Source organism: Anser brachyrhynchus, assembly GCF_964034855.1.
Source record: "Anser brachyrhynchus genome assembly, chromosome: 3".
NCBI classification, from domain to species: Eukaryota; Metazoa; Chordata; class Aves; order Anseriformes; family Anatidae; genus Anser; species Anser brachyrhynchus.
The window spans coordinates 92,665,108-92,685,563 of NC_137696.1; the positions used below are offsets into that span (position 1 = coordinate 92,665,108).

At 35.0% G+C, this 20,456-nt stretch overlaps 1 protein-coding gene across 8 annotated transcripts in view; it reads right to left on the reverse strand.

Moving 5' to 3' along the window:
• Positions 1 to 658: 658 nt before the first annotated feature.
• MYO6 (myosin VI) overlaps positions 659 to 20,456 on the reverse strand; it is a 106,420-nt gene continuing 86,622 nt past the window's right edge. For 4 of the 8 annotated variants that reach the window (XM_080583755.1, XM_080583750.1, XM_080583748.1 and 1 more), the window contains exons 27-35: positions 20,244 to 20,322; positions 17,524 to 17,684; positions 14,938 to 14,967; positions 14,458 to 14,496; positions 11,544 to 11,647; positions 10,936 to 11,067; positions 8,437 to 8,463; positions 6,140 to 6,358; positions 1,610 to 4,098 (exon numbers count right to left, since the gene is read on the reverse strand). In XM_080583755.1, coding sequence (XP_080439881.1) covers positions 3,899 to 4,098; positions 6,140 to 6,358; positions 8,437 to 8,463; positions 10,936 to 11,067; positions 11,544 to 11,647; positions 14,458 to 14,496; positions 14,938 to 14,967; positions 17,524 to 17,684; positions 20,244 to 20,322 — 991 coding nt within the window. In that variant the 3' untranslated portion in view covers positions 1,610 to 3,898. Of the gene's footprint in view, positions 4,099 to 6,139; positions 6,359 to 8,436; positions 8,464 to 10,935; positions 11,068 to 11,543; positions 11,648 to 14,457; positions 14,497 to 14,937; positions 14,968 to 17,523; positions 17,685 to 20,243; positions 20,323 to 20,456 lie in introns of all 8 variants that reach the window. The other 4 variants (XM_080583751.1, XM_080583752.1, XM_080583753.1 and 1 more) reach the window with 3 other exon arrangements.

The following is a 20,456-nucleotide window of genomic DNA, read 5'->3' on the forward strand; positions in this document are numbered from 1 at the left end:
TCACACTACAATGTAGCACATTATCTTAAAGGTGATGTTTAACTGTAGTTCCAACAGTAGCTGAAAATGAAAACCACACAGAAATTGAGACAAAATTATACCTAACAAAGTCTGAATTACTTCAATTGTCTTAAATTGAAAAATACTACTCTAATTTGGCCCTTGAAACAGTTTGATAACTTTTTTTTTTTTAACCCCCAAAGACACACCCAGTTCAAACAAAGCATTTCTTGCAGCATATAAACTCAAAATATTAAGTGGTTTCATTAGTCACTGATTGTTATGATCTAAAATGAAGGAGATGCAAACAGTAAACAGCACAGCAAACAATAAATGCATTGGTTACAGTAAAACTCTCACGGTAAAGTGATAGTAACAAAGGTTTAAATAAATAGCAATACAAGGAAGAAAATATGTTTTAAAAAATCATCAGAATTGAGACAATGGTAACAACATCAGAAGTTCTTAATATCAGAATGTAATTTTAGAGGAACACTCAAAGAGTAAAGATAAAACCTTTTCTAGAGTAGCTTTAAGCACCACATATATCTGATAAAAAGGCAGCAGGCAGTTCTAGCACTGAATCCTTCTCATACCTTAACTTACCCTTACCTTATACTTTATATTTTTAAAGACAAAACAGTACGAGAGATGCAACTGAGATTTCAACATGGAATGTATTTATTTATTTAAATTTTCAGTACAGTATTAGAAGGTCATTTAAATACTTTAAAAATATTTTTGGGAAAAAAAACAAACAAAAACAGGTTTCTATTACAAAAAGGAAACCGGTCTCATCAGTGGGTGAAAGACCTTATGAACCTTGAGTAGCATTCTCTAGAAAATTCGTATTACTGGTCAGCTAGTCGGGAATGTAGGCTAGCATAGTGATTCTCTTTCTCTCCTTTTATTTCTGGAGTGTTTCATGGAGAAGATCTCAACTACAATGGACAACTACACTGATAGGCAGGAAGAAATGTTTACAAAAAACAAACACACAGAACTAAGACAAAGAGTTTAGCTCACCATTTTGCTTCAAAACATTTTTTTTCTGTGTAATTGTAGATCAGAAGGGAATTAAGATAATACCACAATCCCTGAGATCAGAGATTGATTCCAAATCAACCAACAGTATCACTGACACAGTAGACAAGACAATGGAGAAAATCTGTAAAAGCAGATGAATATTGCCTCACGTAAAAAAAAATTGTTCTGAAGTGAACCAAAAATTACTTTTGTTGCACAAAAAGATCAGCAAAACTAAAATCAGATGGTTTTGATATAGAAGAAAAAAGGTATGCTACTGTGCAAACTAAAATACCCTGATTTTTGGAATGTATCTTCTGGTTGCCTCAGGCATACTGCTGGAGCAATGCAGAGAAGTGGGAACATGTCAATTGAAAACATCCAGTCACCAGTTCCTCTTCCACTATTTCACATTTTAATTTCCCTCACAGCTAATATTTGTTATTTAGCTAACAAGAATTCCCACGGAACCCGATCTGAAAAATAAAGTTTCCTTCTGATACCACTCTGTAGCTAATTTACTGTCTCAAAACAGCCTGCATCAAGGAAACACTGGCATAATGAAAGGAACAAACTGGAAAAATTACATTATTGATTTTATTTATTTTAAGTTCCCCGCAGTTATGTTTACATACATATATACACACATACATACTTAAGTATATATATATGTATATACATACACACGTACACAAACACACTCAAGTATGAGGTTCTTTGCTTAGTGTTCCGTCTCATAAGATCTGCTTTACATATATAAACTGAGACCGAACATGGTAAGTCAAGAATTTAAATCCAGGCAGTAATAAATATAGAGTAGGGCTTCTCACCATCAGTTCAGTGATTTTCTTTTCCTTGTATCATGTAAATGGCCCAAGCTTTTTGCAGTGCTAAATTTCCGGAGACTGGGATTTCTGAAACCTTCATTCCAATCCACCGACACATTAAACCAGTAACCTAAATTTCATAACAGCACCTTTACACTTGTGGAACATTGTATAGGTCTGCACACAGCTTGCTAGCCAGCAGTATAATGCACTTCTTTCATCTTCCAGGCAAAAATTACTGTTTGGTGAAGAGAGTTTTTTTGGGTAAAATGAAAATCTGTTTTCCAGTTTGCAATCACAAGACCAAAAAGCAGAGTGGGTATGCAGTGGAAGCTCAGATTCCCCGATGTAGCTAATTAATACAGAGTTAACGTACTACTCAACTATCTTTACATGTATTCCAGTAAGGAGTGCATTTAGACAAAGGCATGTAAGCACAATCTATGGTCAGAAAGGATGTATGCATCATGAGTTTTCTCTGTGTACAAACTGTACCTCTTGGAAATTATTAAATATATTTATGCATTTAAAAACTAAAATGTTTAACTTTTCCAAAAAGTCTCAAACATAGTAAAATGAAAGGAAATAATTTTGCAGTGTGAGCAATCTTTGCCAATTTATACATCAAGCCCTCATTTTTAAACCAGGTTGAATAAGTAATTGGACATCAAGTTACCTGCATTTCCAATTCCTATTAGAGAGATAAAATACATAATCAAGTTTAATTTGTTGAAATAATGGCCAGCATGCTGAAACAATCACTTAAGTGAACAAGATGCACCTTAAAACTGTAGGAAATTAATAATTCCTATCCACAAAATCTCTCATTGCTTGATTAAGGAACTGTTAACAAGCTAGGAGACTTGACAGAGGAGATTAAGATAAGATTAGTGCCTGAATCACTACAATATTCCAGAATACAAAAAACTGTACCTAATTCAGCAGCACATGGCATTTAAACGATGCATTATGTTATTGGACCAAATTTTTATACAGTCTAACAAAAGGTACAGACCTTGCGCATCTCATTACAGTTAAAATATACAGGACATCTGAGGATCAGGTCTCAATGTTTAATTAAGTTATATCACCACCCAAAAGCTGAACATATTTCCCTTATGCTATCCTTAATCTTATATGCCTCCAGATATAAATCTTGGACTATTTTGCATACGATATTTAAATTACACTACATGGCTAAGTGCATTGTCCAATGGACAAATTTCCTAATACAAATTTGGTCAGAAAAATAAAAGTCTAAAGGAGACTTGTACTTAAAAAAAAAAAAAGTAAGAAAGAAAGGGAAAAGAAACTGAGAGAAGTGGTATAAGCCCTAATGAGCAGCACATTCTTTGTGTACAGTATTACAGAATATTGACATATACAAATGCTCTTCTCAGAACATACAGAAAAACATTTCTCTTAAACCAAGACAGAGAGTGCATTAAGTAGGAATTTATGAGTCTCAAGTGTACAGTTTCAGCAGAAGTCAGTAAATACAGACACTAACCAGTTTTCAAATCAGGACATAAAATGTCTCAGATTATATAAAAGAATACTCCAACTTCTCCGGAACAGAAGTCAAAGCTAAGGCCTCACAATTCCAGTTATGAGATACAGCATATCCTCTTTAGTAACCCACCACTTAAAACCAACTATTTAGTGTTTTGAAGAAGAGATTTTATCAAAAGGTGGTTGCAATGCAGTTCTTTGTACTATGTACTCAAGTACAGATAGATTACTTAAAAGTGTTAAGAGTAGTAACAGAAACTGTTTAAGAAAATGCAATGTATAAACAAAATGCAACAAACTACACTGACTGAAAATTCTTCAGGGTCCTCATACCTAGTAAGGCTCTCTACCCAAATTAAACATCATACATTACAAATTAACAAACCACATGATTAATAAAATCTGTTCACTTTATATTAAACATCTCTAATATGATTATAGAATGTTTACGTCCTCTGCTGCATAGAGGAACTCTTCCCTTTGTATCACGGGCAAGGGTTCTCATCTCAAATACCACCGTGCAAAATGACCACTTATTTCAATAGGTTCTGCAGCATAGCTGTAGCATACGTAGGACGAGCTTGTCTGCTTGCAATTGCATTTTGAAGATACTGGATACCTCCACAGCGCTCCCAAATTTCTTCAAACTGTCTCGGCAAAATTTCAGCACCTCGTTTTCGAGTTAAGCCAGTCTCTTCAAGATTAAGCTCGCACATATCCATATCATCCTTACCTGAAATTATACAGGGAAAAAGAAAAACCTTTGTAAAGCTTTTACATCATTCAAAGGTTCCATTAGCAAAGATTAGATCTTTGTTAATTAGATTTCCTCTCTCAAGCTCTGGCTTGTTGATAGACTTCAGAGCTTATGAGGGAAGAAGTCTTCAGAAGGCTTTCTATGCACAGGGTAGAAAATCAGTATCAGAATAAACTAGTATCAGATGCTGAAACAGACAAGATTTAAAAAGTGTTAAAAAGCAAGCAAGAAGGAACAAAAGGGAAGGTGCCAGAAAGATCAGCATTCTCAATATATTCTCCTGAAATCCACCACTGAATCTATTTTAGACATATATACGGTTTTACAGTCAACCACTGTTATATTTTTTCAGACGTAGCAACGTGACTAAGAACTTGAGACTTTTGATCAAATCACCAGTACACCTAATCTGTCAGCCTCCCATGCTAAACAAACTGATGTTTACTAAACTGTATTTCCCACATGGAATCCAATGAAACGAAGAGCACAGTTCTCTCACTGTATTTCAATCTTAACTTTTAATAGGTGATCTATTGAATGTGTTATTCACGACAGCTATGCTACTTTTAGCTAGGGGCTTAGACACTGAACAAACAGAAGCTGGTATAATTAATTCTATTAAAAGTAATTAGAAAACTAAGGAACTTTGGTTGCTAGTAAAGCATCACTCTGTGAAGCTATACAAATGTATTGCAGCCTTCTCATCAGTTCTCAAATTAAAGACAAAAACTCAAAACACTGAACTATAAACAGTGCATTTCCCCAGTACTTCTTCCCCTTTTCATTATCCACCAGAAAAGGAGGATACTAGAAAGCCAACCATATCCTGAGCTGCATCAACAGAAGTGAGACCAGCAGGCTGAGGGAGGTGGTTCTCCCCCTCTACTCTGCTCTTAGGAGACCCCACCTGGAGTGTTGCATTCAGCCCTGGGGCCATAAGAAAGACATGGATGTACTGGAGCGAGCCCTGAGAAGGGCCACAAGGATGATCAGCGGGCTGGAACACCTCTCCTATGAAGACAGGCTGAGAAAGTTGGGGTTGTTCAGTCTGAAGAAGAGAAGGCTCTAGGGAGACCTTAAGAGAAGGCTCTAGGGAGGCCTTCCAATACTTAGAGGGCCTACAGGAAAGATGGGGAGGGACTCTTTGTCAGGGAGTGTAGTGATAGGACAAGGGGGAATGCCTTTAAATTAAAAGAGGGTACATTTAGATTAGATATCCAGAAGAAATGCTTCACTATGAGGGTGGTGAGGCCCTGGCACAGGTTGCCCAGAGAAGTGGATACCCCATCCCTGGAGGTGCTCAAGGCCAGGCTGGATGGGGCTTTGGGCAACCTGGTCTGGTGGGAGGTGTCCCTGCCTATGGCAGGTGGGCTGGAACTAGGTGGTCGTAAGGTCCCTTCCAACCCCAACCATTCTATGATACATTTCATTAGCAGATAAATCTTTACCTATCCATTGCCACATGTAGTTTTTATTTAAAACATTTAAGATTAAAAAGTCATTCTTCCATATTAGGCAGCATAAAAATTGTAAAAGCACCAGTTTGATACCAGCACTGTAATACAGATAGGCAAAACATCACATGCACAAATTGTTTTGATACTAACTGCTGTAATTTTTCAAAGCTAACTAAAAACCAGTCCAATGGTGAGTTTAAGTTTCTCAGTTAAGATCTGACCATGTTTTGATGCTGTCTCTAGTTCTGTGAATAATCTGAAAACAGTTAATAATGAAACCATTTACATGTGGATTCCCAAGTAGGATTCTCTGTCCATGACTTCCTAGATTAAAGTACATGCAAAAGTAAAACACGTGACTAGTTACACCTCCAAATGATGTTCCATGACATCTGGCCACCATCAACAGCAGTTCCAAATGCTCAAATTCTGCCTAGACATGAACTGCTGATGAACGAAGAGGACAGAACTTGAGAAATTTGTATCATTAGCCTCCTTTCTAAAAGGAAGTCATCAGCTCTGAACCCTCCCAACATCCAAGTTCTGCTTTCAATACCAACCAGCTACAAGGAGAATGGGTGCCTTGTCAGGATGAAGTTCCATTTGTCGAGCAATCCATGGCCCATCAAAATGTGCATACCACCAACCCTTCTTCTTGTTCTGGGGGTCTTTGTATTGGTCCATGGGACGAATGAAGGGAATGCGGAAGTAACGCTGTTGTCTGTTTATTTCAATCTCCTGCTGCCTGGCTTGTAGCTGGGTTGTCAGGTTCTGTTGAGCTATTACACAACAAAACAAATAAAAAACAAAAACAAAAAATACATATTATGATTTGCTTGATTGATCGCCAAACTAAAAACAACAAATAAAAAAACACAACTGGGAGACTCTAAATACAAGGCTCATCAAGCCCAAATATATTGTAATCTCATATAATGTGTGTGCTACAACACTGGTGAGAAAAGGTTTATGTTAACTATTGTACCTATATGTAATTCATCAATGGTCAATGGCATCCCTAAAGTAAGTTTAGACGGAAGCAAATAAAATATCACAATTTGCTTTAAATTAGTATTTTAAGTATAACTTTCTATATAAAATTTCTTACCAACCAGAAGTATTAATCAGTAACTGCTCCAGTTTAGTCTCTTTGTAAAACAAGGTCACTGTGCAAAGCAGCATTTTCAGTTACAGTAATACAAAGCACCACACAGAGATTTTTCTTTTGACAAACAAGGATATGCAATACTGTTAGAAATCACTAACTTGTTAATAAAAACGTTGACAAATAACTGCTTACTACAAAACAACCTTCAAAAATAACTGTCTGCCTAAATTGTTGCGCACTAAACTCCAGCATTAGAACTACTTTCTGGCCACTTTCTTTTTCAAAGTATTTATATTGGACCATTGAAGCCAATTGACCAAACTTCTCCAGGAGACAGAGTTATATGAAACCTCTTAAAGTTTCATATAAATATTTTTGATGATCACTTCTCACGTGCATTTTTTTGACTCCCTTGGAGTCCCACACATTTATTTCAGACTTTGGAGAAGCACCTTCTTTTGAATAAAGACAAATACTCTCATCAGCTCATCAACTTTCTTACTGTTATATATATATACACAGTATTATAATCAGTTTTAAATAGTAAATGTTCTTACAAACAAGATCCCTTCTTTTAATAACTGTCTCGTACTAAAAGTTATTGGTCTTGTTTTAGTGTTTTAAAATGAGTAACCTGTTTAAGAAATTCTGAATGTCAACCTATACCATCTCTAAAAAAGAACATCAGTATTACAAGTTTGGTGCTTCAGCATAAAGGGAATTATTAAAAATGAGTTCCTTTTTTGTGCATTGTCCATAAAGAAACAAACCTAATCGTTAAGCTAAGATTTAATGGATGAAAAATGACAATCACTTCTAATAATTTATTTTTACAGTTATGAACAAGACTAATGGACTACAAATGTACCCTGAAACTAGTTCTACTCATATTCAAGCAAAAATAGTATTTTAAATGTGAAGAGTGGGATCTTGAAAAAAGATGTATTTTATAGATCATGTCTCCAACTTTTTTGTCCCATGTCCACATTCACAAAAACAACAAAAACAAAACAGATGAACACGACATTTATACATCAGATCTGATAAAGCATGTGTTTCATACTAAAATATAGCCTACAGTTCACAGGACATTACTTCTGTGATCTGCAAATTGTCTGAGCATCTATCAGAGCCAATCAATGCTTTAGTATTGTCAAACGCTTTTTGTACTGTATTGGCAGCTGCTAAGACTTATTTCTAAGCCTATGCATACCTAAATCCAAGAGGAAATCTAGAGGATGGGAATGCTAAGCAGCCAATACAGCATCTAATTTTCAACACTACTGAAAGTTGCTATTTACTCAAAAGAAACCACCACCTGAATGTTAGTTTGTCTGCTAGGAGAAGAGCTGTTAAGTTGATTCCACAGTTTTGCTACAACAACAACAAAAAAAACCCACATACTGACATTAAAACACGGTATTTAGAAGAAATACAATTTTGGAAGGGGAGGGAGATTACCCCTTCAAATAATCTACATCAAAAAAATTATTTTATTCACCCTTCCCATGATGGCTCAAAGGGGAAGGAGCTCATGAAAATAAACAGTAATGTACATTAATAAATTAGCAGAGTGACATATAATAACCTTTGATTGAATAAAATTGCAAAATAGTAAAATAGTATTTTATTTGAACATTAAATTCTACGTACACGTGTAGCTAAACAGTGGATTAAATAGAATTAGTACAGAGCTCCTGAGTGTTCCTAATCTTCAAAGTTAGCTTAAATAACCGTCTCCCCACTTACTTGAGTTGTTCAAAAATGGTGCAAAATCTGTAAACAAATATTACATATTGAACAAAGAATAAAAGTGCTGATCTTTTTTTAAGTTACAATTGCTTTACCTTGTTTTTCACCAATGCTGATGATAGACAAATAGAAATTCTGGTTAGAAAGAGAGACATAGGTGTTGAGCTAATTATTTCTATTCATTTCCTGCTCACTGACATAAATAAAATGTCTCCTTTTCTCAACTTTTACAGATTCCCAATTGCTTCTAGTTTTCTCTGGATTTGATTTTGAAACTGATTACTTTGCAATACCTGTTTCAAAATCTCAATTGTACACATGCTAAGTACAGACTGAAACAAGTGTCTTCATCATTATTGTGGTACTTTTAATTTTTCATATGTTATCAAAAAAATCTTTAATTCCCAGACCTCTGTTAATATCAAAACTGCCTAGTCTAATAATAGCACACAAACCTGTTTAAATCCTGTACTGCATGTATGACTTTAATCAAAGGATAACTCTAAAATTATATGACATAAGTGAAAAGATGGAAAGAGAAAACATCATCATTTGAAGCACATATCCACTGACACCTAGAAGACTTTTAGCTTACGCATCTAAGAGATCAGAGTTCCTTCCCACTACCTTCTTGGATAATTACAGTACATAGATGTGAAATGCTCATATAGCATAATTATTTGCAATAAAAATAATTACTTCTGACATTATCAAGAATATCTGAAGTTTCAGTGACTTTCTTATGGACTGCTATATTCTAAATTCTCTTCAGAAATATGAAGTCATATTTCAAGTTAAAAGAAAAAAAAGCACTCAAAAATACTGAAGAGAATGCTGCAAATTTCTCATTTTAGCTAAATGTGATGAGAATATGAATATTCTAAGCTTTACTTGCAGAAATCCAAAGATTTTCTGCTCTTTAGTATTTCCCATCAGCAATAAAATACATGAATATTTATTTTAGCTATTTAGCTCCAAACAAAATTTGCAAGCTCTAATTCAAAACAACTTACTACTTTGCAGAAATGCTTGAAATGCCTTTTCACGCTGTTTTATTCATAAGCTTTCTTAAGCACTGAAAGCAACATCACAAGGCATGGCCACAAGACCCCAGTCTTTGATGAGTTTTTTTCCAGGAGTCCAGATCTCCCCCGCCCATATATCTGAATGAAAGATCCCTGAAAAGCTCAAATTCTCAGGTACTGCTCAAGCAATGCCTAACTCAGTAAATAAATCAACAGAAAGAAGACACCTTTGTATAACAACTGACACTGAGAAAAAGTAGGGCACTTGGGATCTACTTTTCCAATGTCCAAGGTCTGTGCCCTAAACCCAGGCTAATGGGACGTTGGTGGAAACATTCTGTCCCCATCTGCCCTTTCCTCTGCCTCTTCCCATTGCAGCCAGGACCAGAGGACAGGAAGAGAAGTCTGATTTATTGTATCAGTTTGCTGTGATTCTGTTCATCTCGTAGACTCTTGTTATAGCAGATGAACACTGGACTTAAAAACAAAACAAACAAAACCACCACTACCACCAAATCTACATACCTCCAGAAACTGGGCACCTCATTTTCAGGTTTGGCAGTGGTAACACAGTAACTCCTACACCTTCTCATTGAATTTAAATGCCAGTCACTGATTTTCATTAGTGCACTGCTTTGGCAATAAGCACCCATCTGTGAAATCAGCTGAATAACAATCTAATATGAAAGCAGACACTGCAAAATTTGTAATCCCATAATCAAAAATTGAGGTATCATCACTCATAGAATTCAGAAAAGGAAAAAGTAACCTGAAATATATAAGGCAACTTAAATGAGGAAATGATTAACTCTCTTTAAAAGCATCTGCACCTACCTATCTGTATCTTAAGAAAGGGTAAAGGCAAGAGAAACCACCTAAAGCTTTTTGTTTTGTCTGGACCCCAAATGTTTTTCCTAGCACCAAAAAAAGCATACCCAGTTCTCTGGACTATTTGTGAGAACTGTTTAGAATCTCTATTCCACTCTTAGTGACAGTTCGGTGTGGAGAATTACACCTAACAGTACTCTTGCAATATTTTAATTACAGAGGTCAGAACTAGTATGAACAATCTTAAAAAGAAAGTCTCAGAAGTCTCAAAATGCAAACCAAGGCTTTATAAATAGAAAACAAACTTCCTTAGTCTTAACCAGCACAGCACTGAACATGTAATAAAAACGCCTGTAAATGCACTACCAAATCAGGAATCATTTTATATTTCTAACAAATGTGAGTTGGTATGAAAAAAAAAAGCTTTAGGAAGAACTATTTGGCATATCTATTGTGAACATATTCTACTTTCTGCAAAGTATTTGCCAGTTCCAATCTTTTCAAAATATTTACCTTAATTCAATATGAAAATTCTCTTGAAAAAACAATTTCCTTCAACGTAACAACAAATTTTGTTCTAGAAATGTTTTCTCTGGAATACTTTCATCAAAATTATCATAAACATGAAATTCTCTCTCCTCACCATAGTCTGTGACTGATTTGGGAGCACGTTGTTCTGTTTCTGCGTTGCGTTTCTTGTTCTTGGATTTCCAAGCATGATACACCTTTAGCCTTCTATGAAACTCCTCTCTGCAAGCTGCTAGTAGTTCAATATCTGTCTCAAAAATAAGAAAAGAAGGGAGGAGTGAGAAAATCAGAAGGATGACTTATGATATGTCATTTATATTTATGTTTTTCTGTATTGATATGTGCATCAGGTTGTAACATTAGTGTGTTAAATCAGCAGGAAATTGAAATTTTGTAACTGAGCAGAAGTTCTTTGAAGAAGGAGTTAAAAAGAATAAAGTACTTTCGAAGACAACTAAAAGCTTGTATATGTTCTGTTGATTTGGTATTTTGATTTGTTCTTTAACAGTTGTACAACCTCCGTTGTAATTCAACAGAACTACACAAAAATGCTTTTGGGGACTGTATGCTTGTTTTTAAGGTGCAGACAAAAATCTTTCCCAATGTCTACAGCTTCCTCAGGAGGGGAGTGAAGGAGCAGGTGCTGATCTCTTCTCTCTGTAACACTTTTCATATAACTAGAGCTTGACTTCTTTCTCTCTGAAATAAGAAAACAAAACTTACCACAGGATGTATTAATGGTGTCACGAAGCTCTGCATATTTCCATTTACTTAGATCATGCTTCTTAGTACCAGCAGCAGCTTTTGTAGCTTGAACTTGAGGACCTCTACAATTGTTTAAAAAATAATATGTATTAAAATATATATGTATTTCTTAAGGGACAGGTAAGGAATAGGGATTTTTGCAACAGGAGGAACAGATCTTCCGATCAACACTGCAGCACACTTAACACAACGAAAATGAAGAGCAGAAGGGCTGAATTCAAAGGCAAAATAACAAATTACTTCAAGATGCTGTCATGATTAAGAAAAAAAGGAAAGTATCTTTTAAGTCCAAAATCTTTCTAAATGAATAATCTGATGGGCTGCTTATAGACAAAAGGAATTGCCATGAATATTGAGTGCTTATGTGTAAGAAGACACATACTCGATGTATCTGTGTGTACCTCACCCCAGTTTTTTCTTGGTACTAGTCAATACGCAGAACAGACAACGAGTGGCCATACACATTTTCAGTTCCATTACAAAAACAGACAAGAAGGGAAAAATATTTCTGAAGGGCGAAAAGGTGTTTCTTCTCCTATTTAAAAGCTGAACAAAATCTTTTTTTCAACACTAGAGAAAATATTCCATGCTTCTGACAAAAGTCTAATTTGAGAGAAGAAATCAATCTAACTCTACATTAATTTTATAGTGGCTATCTGAGAACAGCAATAGCTAGTCTGGAGAAAAAAGTCATTATTACGGAAGATAACAAGGAACAAAAATCACTTTTAGAAGTGAAAAACAAAAATCACACTGACCAGTACTAAAAGACCCAACCAGAAACAGTTCTTTTCAAAGGCTTTTATCATGTAAGTAGTGTGCAATAAAGTCAACAGCATATGAGAAACTATTACTAAAATCTCCAACTTCTTTAACAGTATGAATAAGTTGTTATATTGTATATTTTCCTTTTTAGTTACGAGAATATAAATATATTTTCTATGACAGTTTTCTCTGGATAGATACAGCATTTCTGAAAGCAGCGATAAAAATAAATTGCATTTGTTAAATTTGATAGAATAAAAACAATCTGCTTAGCCAAATGTTCTTAATAGCAACTGCACCATCTCTTCCAGTGTAATTAAAACTACAGAATCTTACTGTTTATTGCAGCCTCAGTTTAATTACTCTTCCTCATGTTACTAATCTGAGTCAACACACAGCTTCCAGTTACGGTACATGAGAAGTCTGCTAAAAAATTACCTCTGCCTTTTGATCAGTACTAAGTACTAATGGAAAGTAACTCTTCACCACTCTCAGCACTATTCATGACAAGTTTAAAAAAAAAATCATTAAACAGAGAATTCAATTCAAAATATTAATTTTAACATTTTGTTATCAATAGAATGCCGGTAGGACATTAAAGGATTGCTACTAAACGTAATTTCCGCTATCTGGTGTCTAACCTTGCTGAACTTTAATTTGACAAATCCGGAGGATTTTCCTTATTTAGCAACACCACCTACCACTCTAAGAGTTTGCTACAAAATTTAGAGCTGCAAAACAAGGCCGTAAGACCTCTGGTTAAAGTAGTAATCTTTAAGAATGCTAATCCAATTGAACGGCTTAGCTTTTCCATTACGGTGCTACTCTGAAGAGTATCATCCTTGACAGTCACTCTTCACTACTCAATTTGACAATGTTATGCATCATAAATGGTATTTTCAGACTTAAAAAACAAACTAACAAAAAAGGTCTCAAGTCAAAAGTTTCAAGTATATGAATAGTGAAAAAAAAAAATGTCAAACAAGCATACAGAAAGAAGTACTGCATTTTTAGTTCAACCATAACAAACAGCTTCTGATTTTAGTCAAAGTTTTGTGGGTTTTGCATATTAAGACTTGGCCATTGTCATTGGAACTATGTCAATATATGTAGTACAATCTGTCCGTCTAGATTCACAGACTAACAATTATAAACAGCATTGTTTACTTCTATTTTTAAAATACCTCTGCAAGTAGCAAGTTTAGGCAACAGCTGTGTTCACAATTATCAACACTATGACTAGACATCAATCACGTAACACCAACCATATTCAGACCATACAGCGTAGTGCCATATTTTACAAGATTCATTTTTAAAAACTTCAAATAGTTTAAATTCTGATGTAAAACTTCAGACAATGGATGTCAAAAGGTTGTCTTTGCCCTCAGGTGGCACCCAAACACCTAATTACTCACTGGTATGGAGGACACTATAACCATTTCTTTCAACAGAAAATATATTTGAACATAAACAATTATGAGACTGTTACAGTAGAATTGTATTCAGTCTAACCCTGCTTCTCCCTTACTTAATCCTTCTGCACTGTACGCAAAATCTTTCATTATTTCACACAAGTAATCTCAGAAGAGGATTTTGTTTACATGCCTTGAGAGGGTTTTTAATATGCTTTTAAACAAGGCAATTTTCAAAACTTCTTATTTGAATGGAAATAGTGGATGAAGAGTGAAATATTTTCTTATTAAACAAACAGTTACATTAACTTTAGATAATTTAATTAACTCTCTTGAATTTGTAGGAATTCTTCTTCCAAAGATGTGGAGCCCAGTTTTCTATTATCATTTGGTGAAAAGAGGAGAAACCTAGATGAATGTTATCTATCAAAATTACACAAAATACCAAGGTAGAGAAACCGTTCTTACTGGATTTAAGTAATCAATTAAACTAGCAAAAAATATTTACTGTAAAATCAGATGATGACTGGTAATAAAAAAGTTGTTGAAAAAGGAAATTTATCTGAAATAGATCATTTACTTATCTGCTCAGCACTTAAAAAACAGAGCCCCCTTTTTTTTTTTTTCCAACCCATTTTATGTGTGATTTCTTTACAGGAAATGATTGATTCCTTCAATATTGTTGTCTCACCTACCTAGACAATATTTCTGACATTTCGTTGGCCATTTGTTCCCTATAAAAAAATTGATATGTAAGCATAAAACAAACATATTAAAATAAAAACAGCCTTTATAACTGTGATAGTCTCTTGCCAATCGAGTACAAATTCAAGTACAGAAAATAAACAGCTATTGATTTTTTAAAAGTATTCATCCCAATATTTACATCGACATGATTCTTTGTTAAGATCAAATTAATCATATAAGGCAGTGAAAAATTGATGGTATGTGAAAAATTTTACACTAATTATAACCATCTGTAAATAGATAGTATTAGATATATTAGGATATTAATTATTAGACATAAGCACAGCAGGGTATATAGAGTATTATAAATTGATTTAAAGTTTACAGATGGGGTATTAGTAAATAAGAGGACAGAACAAATTTTCTTTGAATTAATTAATATTACATTTTTTCTATTAGAGTATTCAAATGGAAAAAAGGTGCCATACGCAGTCATTTGAGGCTTTGTTCCATTGGCTCTGCAAACAGAAAATATTTATGTTAGGTAGACTATTTCCTTAGTTATCTTTCTAATAGTCTGAAGCAGGAAAAGGTGGGTCATATTAAATTTTCTTCCTCTCTAAAAATTTATTATCTCTTTTTAAAAAAACTATTGTTTTAAGAAGTTAATTTGGAAAAAAAAAATACAAGTGAAAATCTGAAAACATTCCTATTTTCCTTTAAAAAAATCTTTCCAAATCAAAGATTTAGAGACATATTATTGATATGTTTTATGCTTGGATAAGCACATCACAAGAAGTAACAACAGTCCTCATTCATTTAGCTGTTCTAGGAACAGGACAGATAGCTTCTTCATGCAAGCTGTGAAAAGGCATTGCATCTAAATGCCATAGTGAAGACACACACACACACACCTACAAAAGTGCCAGTATCAAATATGCTACAAAGCAGAACTTGGATTATTCTTACACAGCTAAGAAGAAATCTCATTTGGACAGAAAAGTCTCTACTACTTTCTTCTAGATTTAAATCTTAGCTTATTTAAGAAAGGATTTACATCGCTATGTTAATTTGTTCAGACCATTCACTTTCTGATCATTCAGAAGAGCCTTCATTCTCTGACCACTACACAGCAGAGAGAAACTTACAGTTATAGCTATCAGGATGGTTACCTTATCATCCATTTCTGGATTTCACAAGACAAATACCAGGACCAACTGTGAGCAGCAGGAAACACTGAGCTTCACTAACCTAGAAAAGTTATTGAGTTCTCTGACCCCTTCTTGTCTAAATCCTCCCTTCTTCCATTTTTGAGGGAAATTTGTCAGGTGATACCACTACATGACTTTGGATTTACCTTCAAAGTACTATATTGCACCAAAATCCAAACAGGGAAAGCAAGAAGATATCCAGAATGCTGCCTGTGAAGCAATTAATTTGGACATTCAACTGAGCATATTAAAATCATACCTGAGCCAATACGATAGCGATTGTATAAAAACTGAGGGCACAAACACAGTAATCTGAGTTGAAGTGTCTACAAATTAATATTCCACATGACAAAAAAATTACCTATCTATGGCACACAGGCACAAAGTTACTAAAAGCATACACCAAAACTAAATTTGAGTAGCAAAGAGAACACTTCTGGGAGCTTGAAATTCCACAAAAACACTTGAGATTTTCTTATACAATCTTCTTTCAACTACAAACTAATGAAAACTCACATCACTAGGCCAGTGACATGATCATGTCCTACATACTATTTGACCAGTAAGTACTATTTTCATTGGACATTTATGCCAAATTCTCACCATAACTTACCCCAATACTGCTGTGTTCTTGATAAAGAAAAAGAAAGCCAACCCTGGCTAATGTGCAGACCCTTTAGAAAGTACCCTGGCTGGGTAGCAAAGCTTTGCTAAATATTGTCTCTGTCTTGTTCTTATCTGAACTGGGTAATCTGAAATTAGAACTATTCCTAGCAAAAGAAAGAAAAAAACACCTATTTTTAATGAACTGGTAATTGCTGAGATGTCACTCAAATATATCTTTTTATGTTAGCTCTTTCGGAGAACTACATAGAGAGCACATCTTAAAGATACTTTCTGGGGAAGAAACAAACCCACACAGTTAGAAAATACACCAACTACATGTACACTTGCTGGCTATAAAACTTCTTTAGAGGAGAAGAGAGCTACTGCTTTGCAGGCAGTGTGGATCTGTACAGCAAAAGCAGGCACTTCTACAACACACAAAAAAATCAAATAAAACAAAAGTTTAAGACATTTAATTTTCAAACCCAACCATGTTAAATACATTAATTCTGTGGCAATGAACGCACGGACTCTGATGCAAGTTGAAATCGAAGAAAAAACCTTTTCTTGTCTCTACTTCCGCTCTTTTATACCCGTCCCGAGATAGCACAATACCATGGCAACTTCCTAGCGACAGAATACAGCCTACCTGCACTTTGGTACTCCCTCCCTACCCAAGGTTAAGCAATCACACAGTAGCACTTATATTACAAAAACAACATCTCGGTGCTTTCCCAAGTTCTTCCTAAGGTTCTTTCCCAAGTTCTTCCTTCTGCCGACCAAAGCAATAAGCCTTTGGTGGCTATCCAAGTTCATGTATACTTCTGGCCCCACATGATTGATTCTAAAAAAACCTTACCAGTCAGGACACGGAAATAAATTATGTCTGCCTTCAAGGAGGTCTTCTTGTTCAAACAAAACAAAGCACAATAAAACACACAAATTCATAATACACTATTGAAACCATAAAGTATAAAAAAGGGTACATTTTATTACTACTTACCACTGAAGAAATTCCATTCCCTACTTTAAGCCAGTCATAAAAATCATAACCTAAAATGGTTGCCATCCTTGCCAGAACTCAGAAAAGAGAACTGCAGTCATATTCACAAACGCTTACTAAATTACTGATGTAGCAAGACATAAAATGACGATACTATTTAATTAATAGAAAAATACATAAAACAAACAAGAGTTTAGTTTTCACAAAGGGGTGAGAGAAAAAAAAGAGAGAAATTTAAGCTTTTAACTCCATACCTGCTCAATCCTACATCAAGCTTTGTCTCTTCACTGCTGAGTTCTGCTCCAGTCTGGGCAATTCTCATTGCAAGTTCACGATCACGACGTTCCTGTTCAAGAACTGCCTGGTGCTGGGTTTCCTCTTCTTGCTCTCTAGCTAGCTGAGCCTCAATTTCAGCCTGTATCATAAAAACGTGTAAAAAAATGCATTTAACTTTAATCTATAAAAAAAAATAGTACATAAGCAAAAATTAGCAAAAAATACACTAGTATATTTCTAGCTTTTTAAAATATATTTTATTATAAAATATAGACTTAAAGTTTGCCTACCATCATTAAAACTCTGATGACACAGAGCAATATGATTATTCTCCACAGCACTAACACAATACTCCCTTGATATTCTGCACTTAGCATTACAAGATTTTACAAAAGGCACTGCTTTGTACTTAGGTTTGTTGTGCATTTTGAAAGGGGATGAAGATGAACACTGAAGTCTTCTGTGAACCTGATCTGGGTTTGAATTGAAATGCATTTCAAAATTTCTACTTACTGCAACAGAAAAATAATCCAAATATAATGCCTCTGCAGAACAAAGCAACTGCAACTGCAGCTTACCATCACTATTTAACAATGGGTCTTACAAACACAGTAAGAAAAATGTGACCATTCAGTTCGAACTTCTGAAAGTCATATATGCCAACTCTTTGCACTGCCTTTCTTGGTGTCCAAAAGCCAACACAGGAGACAAAGTCACTTCCCACTTGTCATCATGAATTTGCACCAGTGTGTAAGACCAGAGTGCAACACCAGTGACTTTTCCCTATGCAGATTATCTGACAGTGACTACCACCAGAAAGAAAGATAACAAGTAATTAACTACGTAGAAGAAAGAAGTGCCCTACTGGATTATGTATGTTGCTTTGTATCCAAATGCAGCAAGTGTTTTTAAGTAAAAGTGTAAATTACATTCTGCACTGCAGATCTTCACATCTCAGAAACACAGATAAATACTATCCCCAGAGATGCTCCCAATCCTGGCAGACCATGTTTTAAAAGGTTCTGACACACGTCCAGTTTGCTTCCTGAGTGGACACCATTTAATATATTTAAACGATCCCTGAATGGAAACTTATCCTACCAGCTTCTCCCAAAACACTAGGCACATCTGCAATGGTCTCCAAGCAATGATTCGGAGACTAGTCAAATAGCAGCTTACTCTTTCTACGTTTAACTTCTGTAAGCCAGAATTGCTTACTATTCTAGTACAGGTGATAGACAACAACTCTGGAAAGATCCTTTTTTCATCAGTTAGGCTCTAATCTTGGCATTAGTTCCAGGTACTTGCTTATCAGGAATAATGGTGAGGTGATAGAAAAAGGCATGCAGAAACAAGGAGGAAAATCAGTGTTAGACTAACTCTAAGGATAACAAAATATAGAAAAGGAGAAAAATTCCATTTCTGATTAACCACAGAAAGGACTTTAGAAGTCTGTAATCATTAGAGACGGACAAGCATGCTGCCTTGTGCTTATGGCAACAGCCCCTAAAGGGAAGCTTTTTGTTTCTGAAACTCCTCTTTACCCAGGTCACACAGAGAATCTCCGAGACAACAGGAAAAACAGATCTGGGTCCTAACACAAATCAGAGAGCTCATGGTGGAATCAGTAAGAAGCATCAGAAATCAAGGCAGAGGGAGAAGGAGTAGGGTTTGAACTTCATGTATTCTACACAAATGTAGTTAAGGGGGCTACTTGTAGCCTCTCAATATTACCAATATTCTGAAAATGTTTACAAGTAAGCTGATACCTGACATGGCCTGAGTCCACACATGACTTTTCAAAAAAAAAAAAAAAAGTGCCCCAAACTTGCCACTGCTTCTTGTACTTTCTCTGGATACCACTAAGAGTCTGCCTCTGTCTTGTCTGCTTTACTCTTCCCCGGGCAGGTATTTATACACACAGAAAAGTGTATAATTATTTTTTATTACTATTAAGTGCATATTTATGCCAGGGGTACAGCCCAAATGACAGCTAGACACTGTGCTGCTAATCACAGCGCTTTTGAGCCTGGCAGTCCCCACCAGTTTTCAGGCTACCTCACTGTCCACTTATCTAGCTCATCCATCATCTGTTTGTCTAGGAAGATGCTTATGTGAACAGTGTTGAAAGCATTGCTAAAACTGTTATAATTCCTGAAGGCTAGTCTTATTAATAAAAGCAAAGAATCATTGTTACTTTTCTATTTACTTTTATTTTCTTCATTATTAAAACTGTAAGATGCTAAAAAAAAATTATGGCATCTCATTCTGCTCTCTATTCCCATTCAGTTACGTCAACAAACACTATCAGAAGAATTTTTAGAAATATTAATACTTTTAAATATTATCTTTTTGGTCCTTTCTGTCTTATGTCTCGGATAAAATATACATTCTTAAATCAAAAATCTCTCCCGCTTCTGCTGACAGCAGAAGCTTCTTTATGCCTCTCATTCACATGCACATTCCTTCCTACCTGAAAACTGAATTTACCTTATGCATCTTTTCCTCCTTTTGTAGTTGTAATTCAATAATAGCACTAATTCTAGACAGATTATATTAAGTGTGCCTAATGTAATACTGCTGTATAATTTTGAGACTCATTTATAAGCCATTAGACTCCGTGGAGGTCCTACACTGTGAGAAAGATTTTAAAAACAAAACGAAACAAACAACAACAAAAACACAGCTAAAACATTACCTGAATACGCTTTTCTTCCTCTTCCCTCTTTTTCCTTTCTTCCTCTTCTTGTTTTCTCTTTGCTTCAATCTCAGATTTACTATTACAAAAGAGGAAGAGGAAATGAAAATTTTTGGTGACTTATTGCAAAGCAAGTAAACAAGAGATATGAAATCATCCTCCATAAAATTAAGTGGTAATCCAAGAGTCTGTATAGTCCTGATGACAAGATCC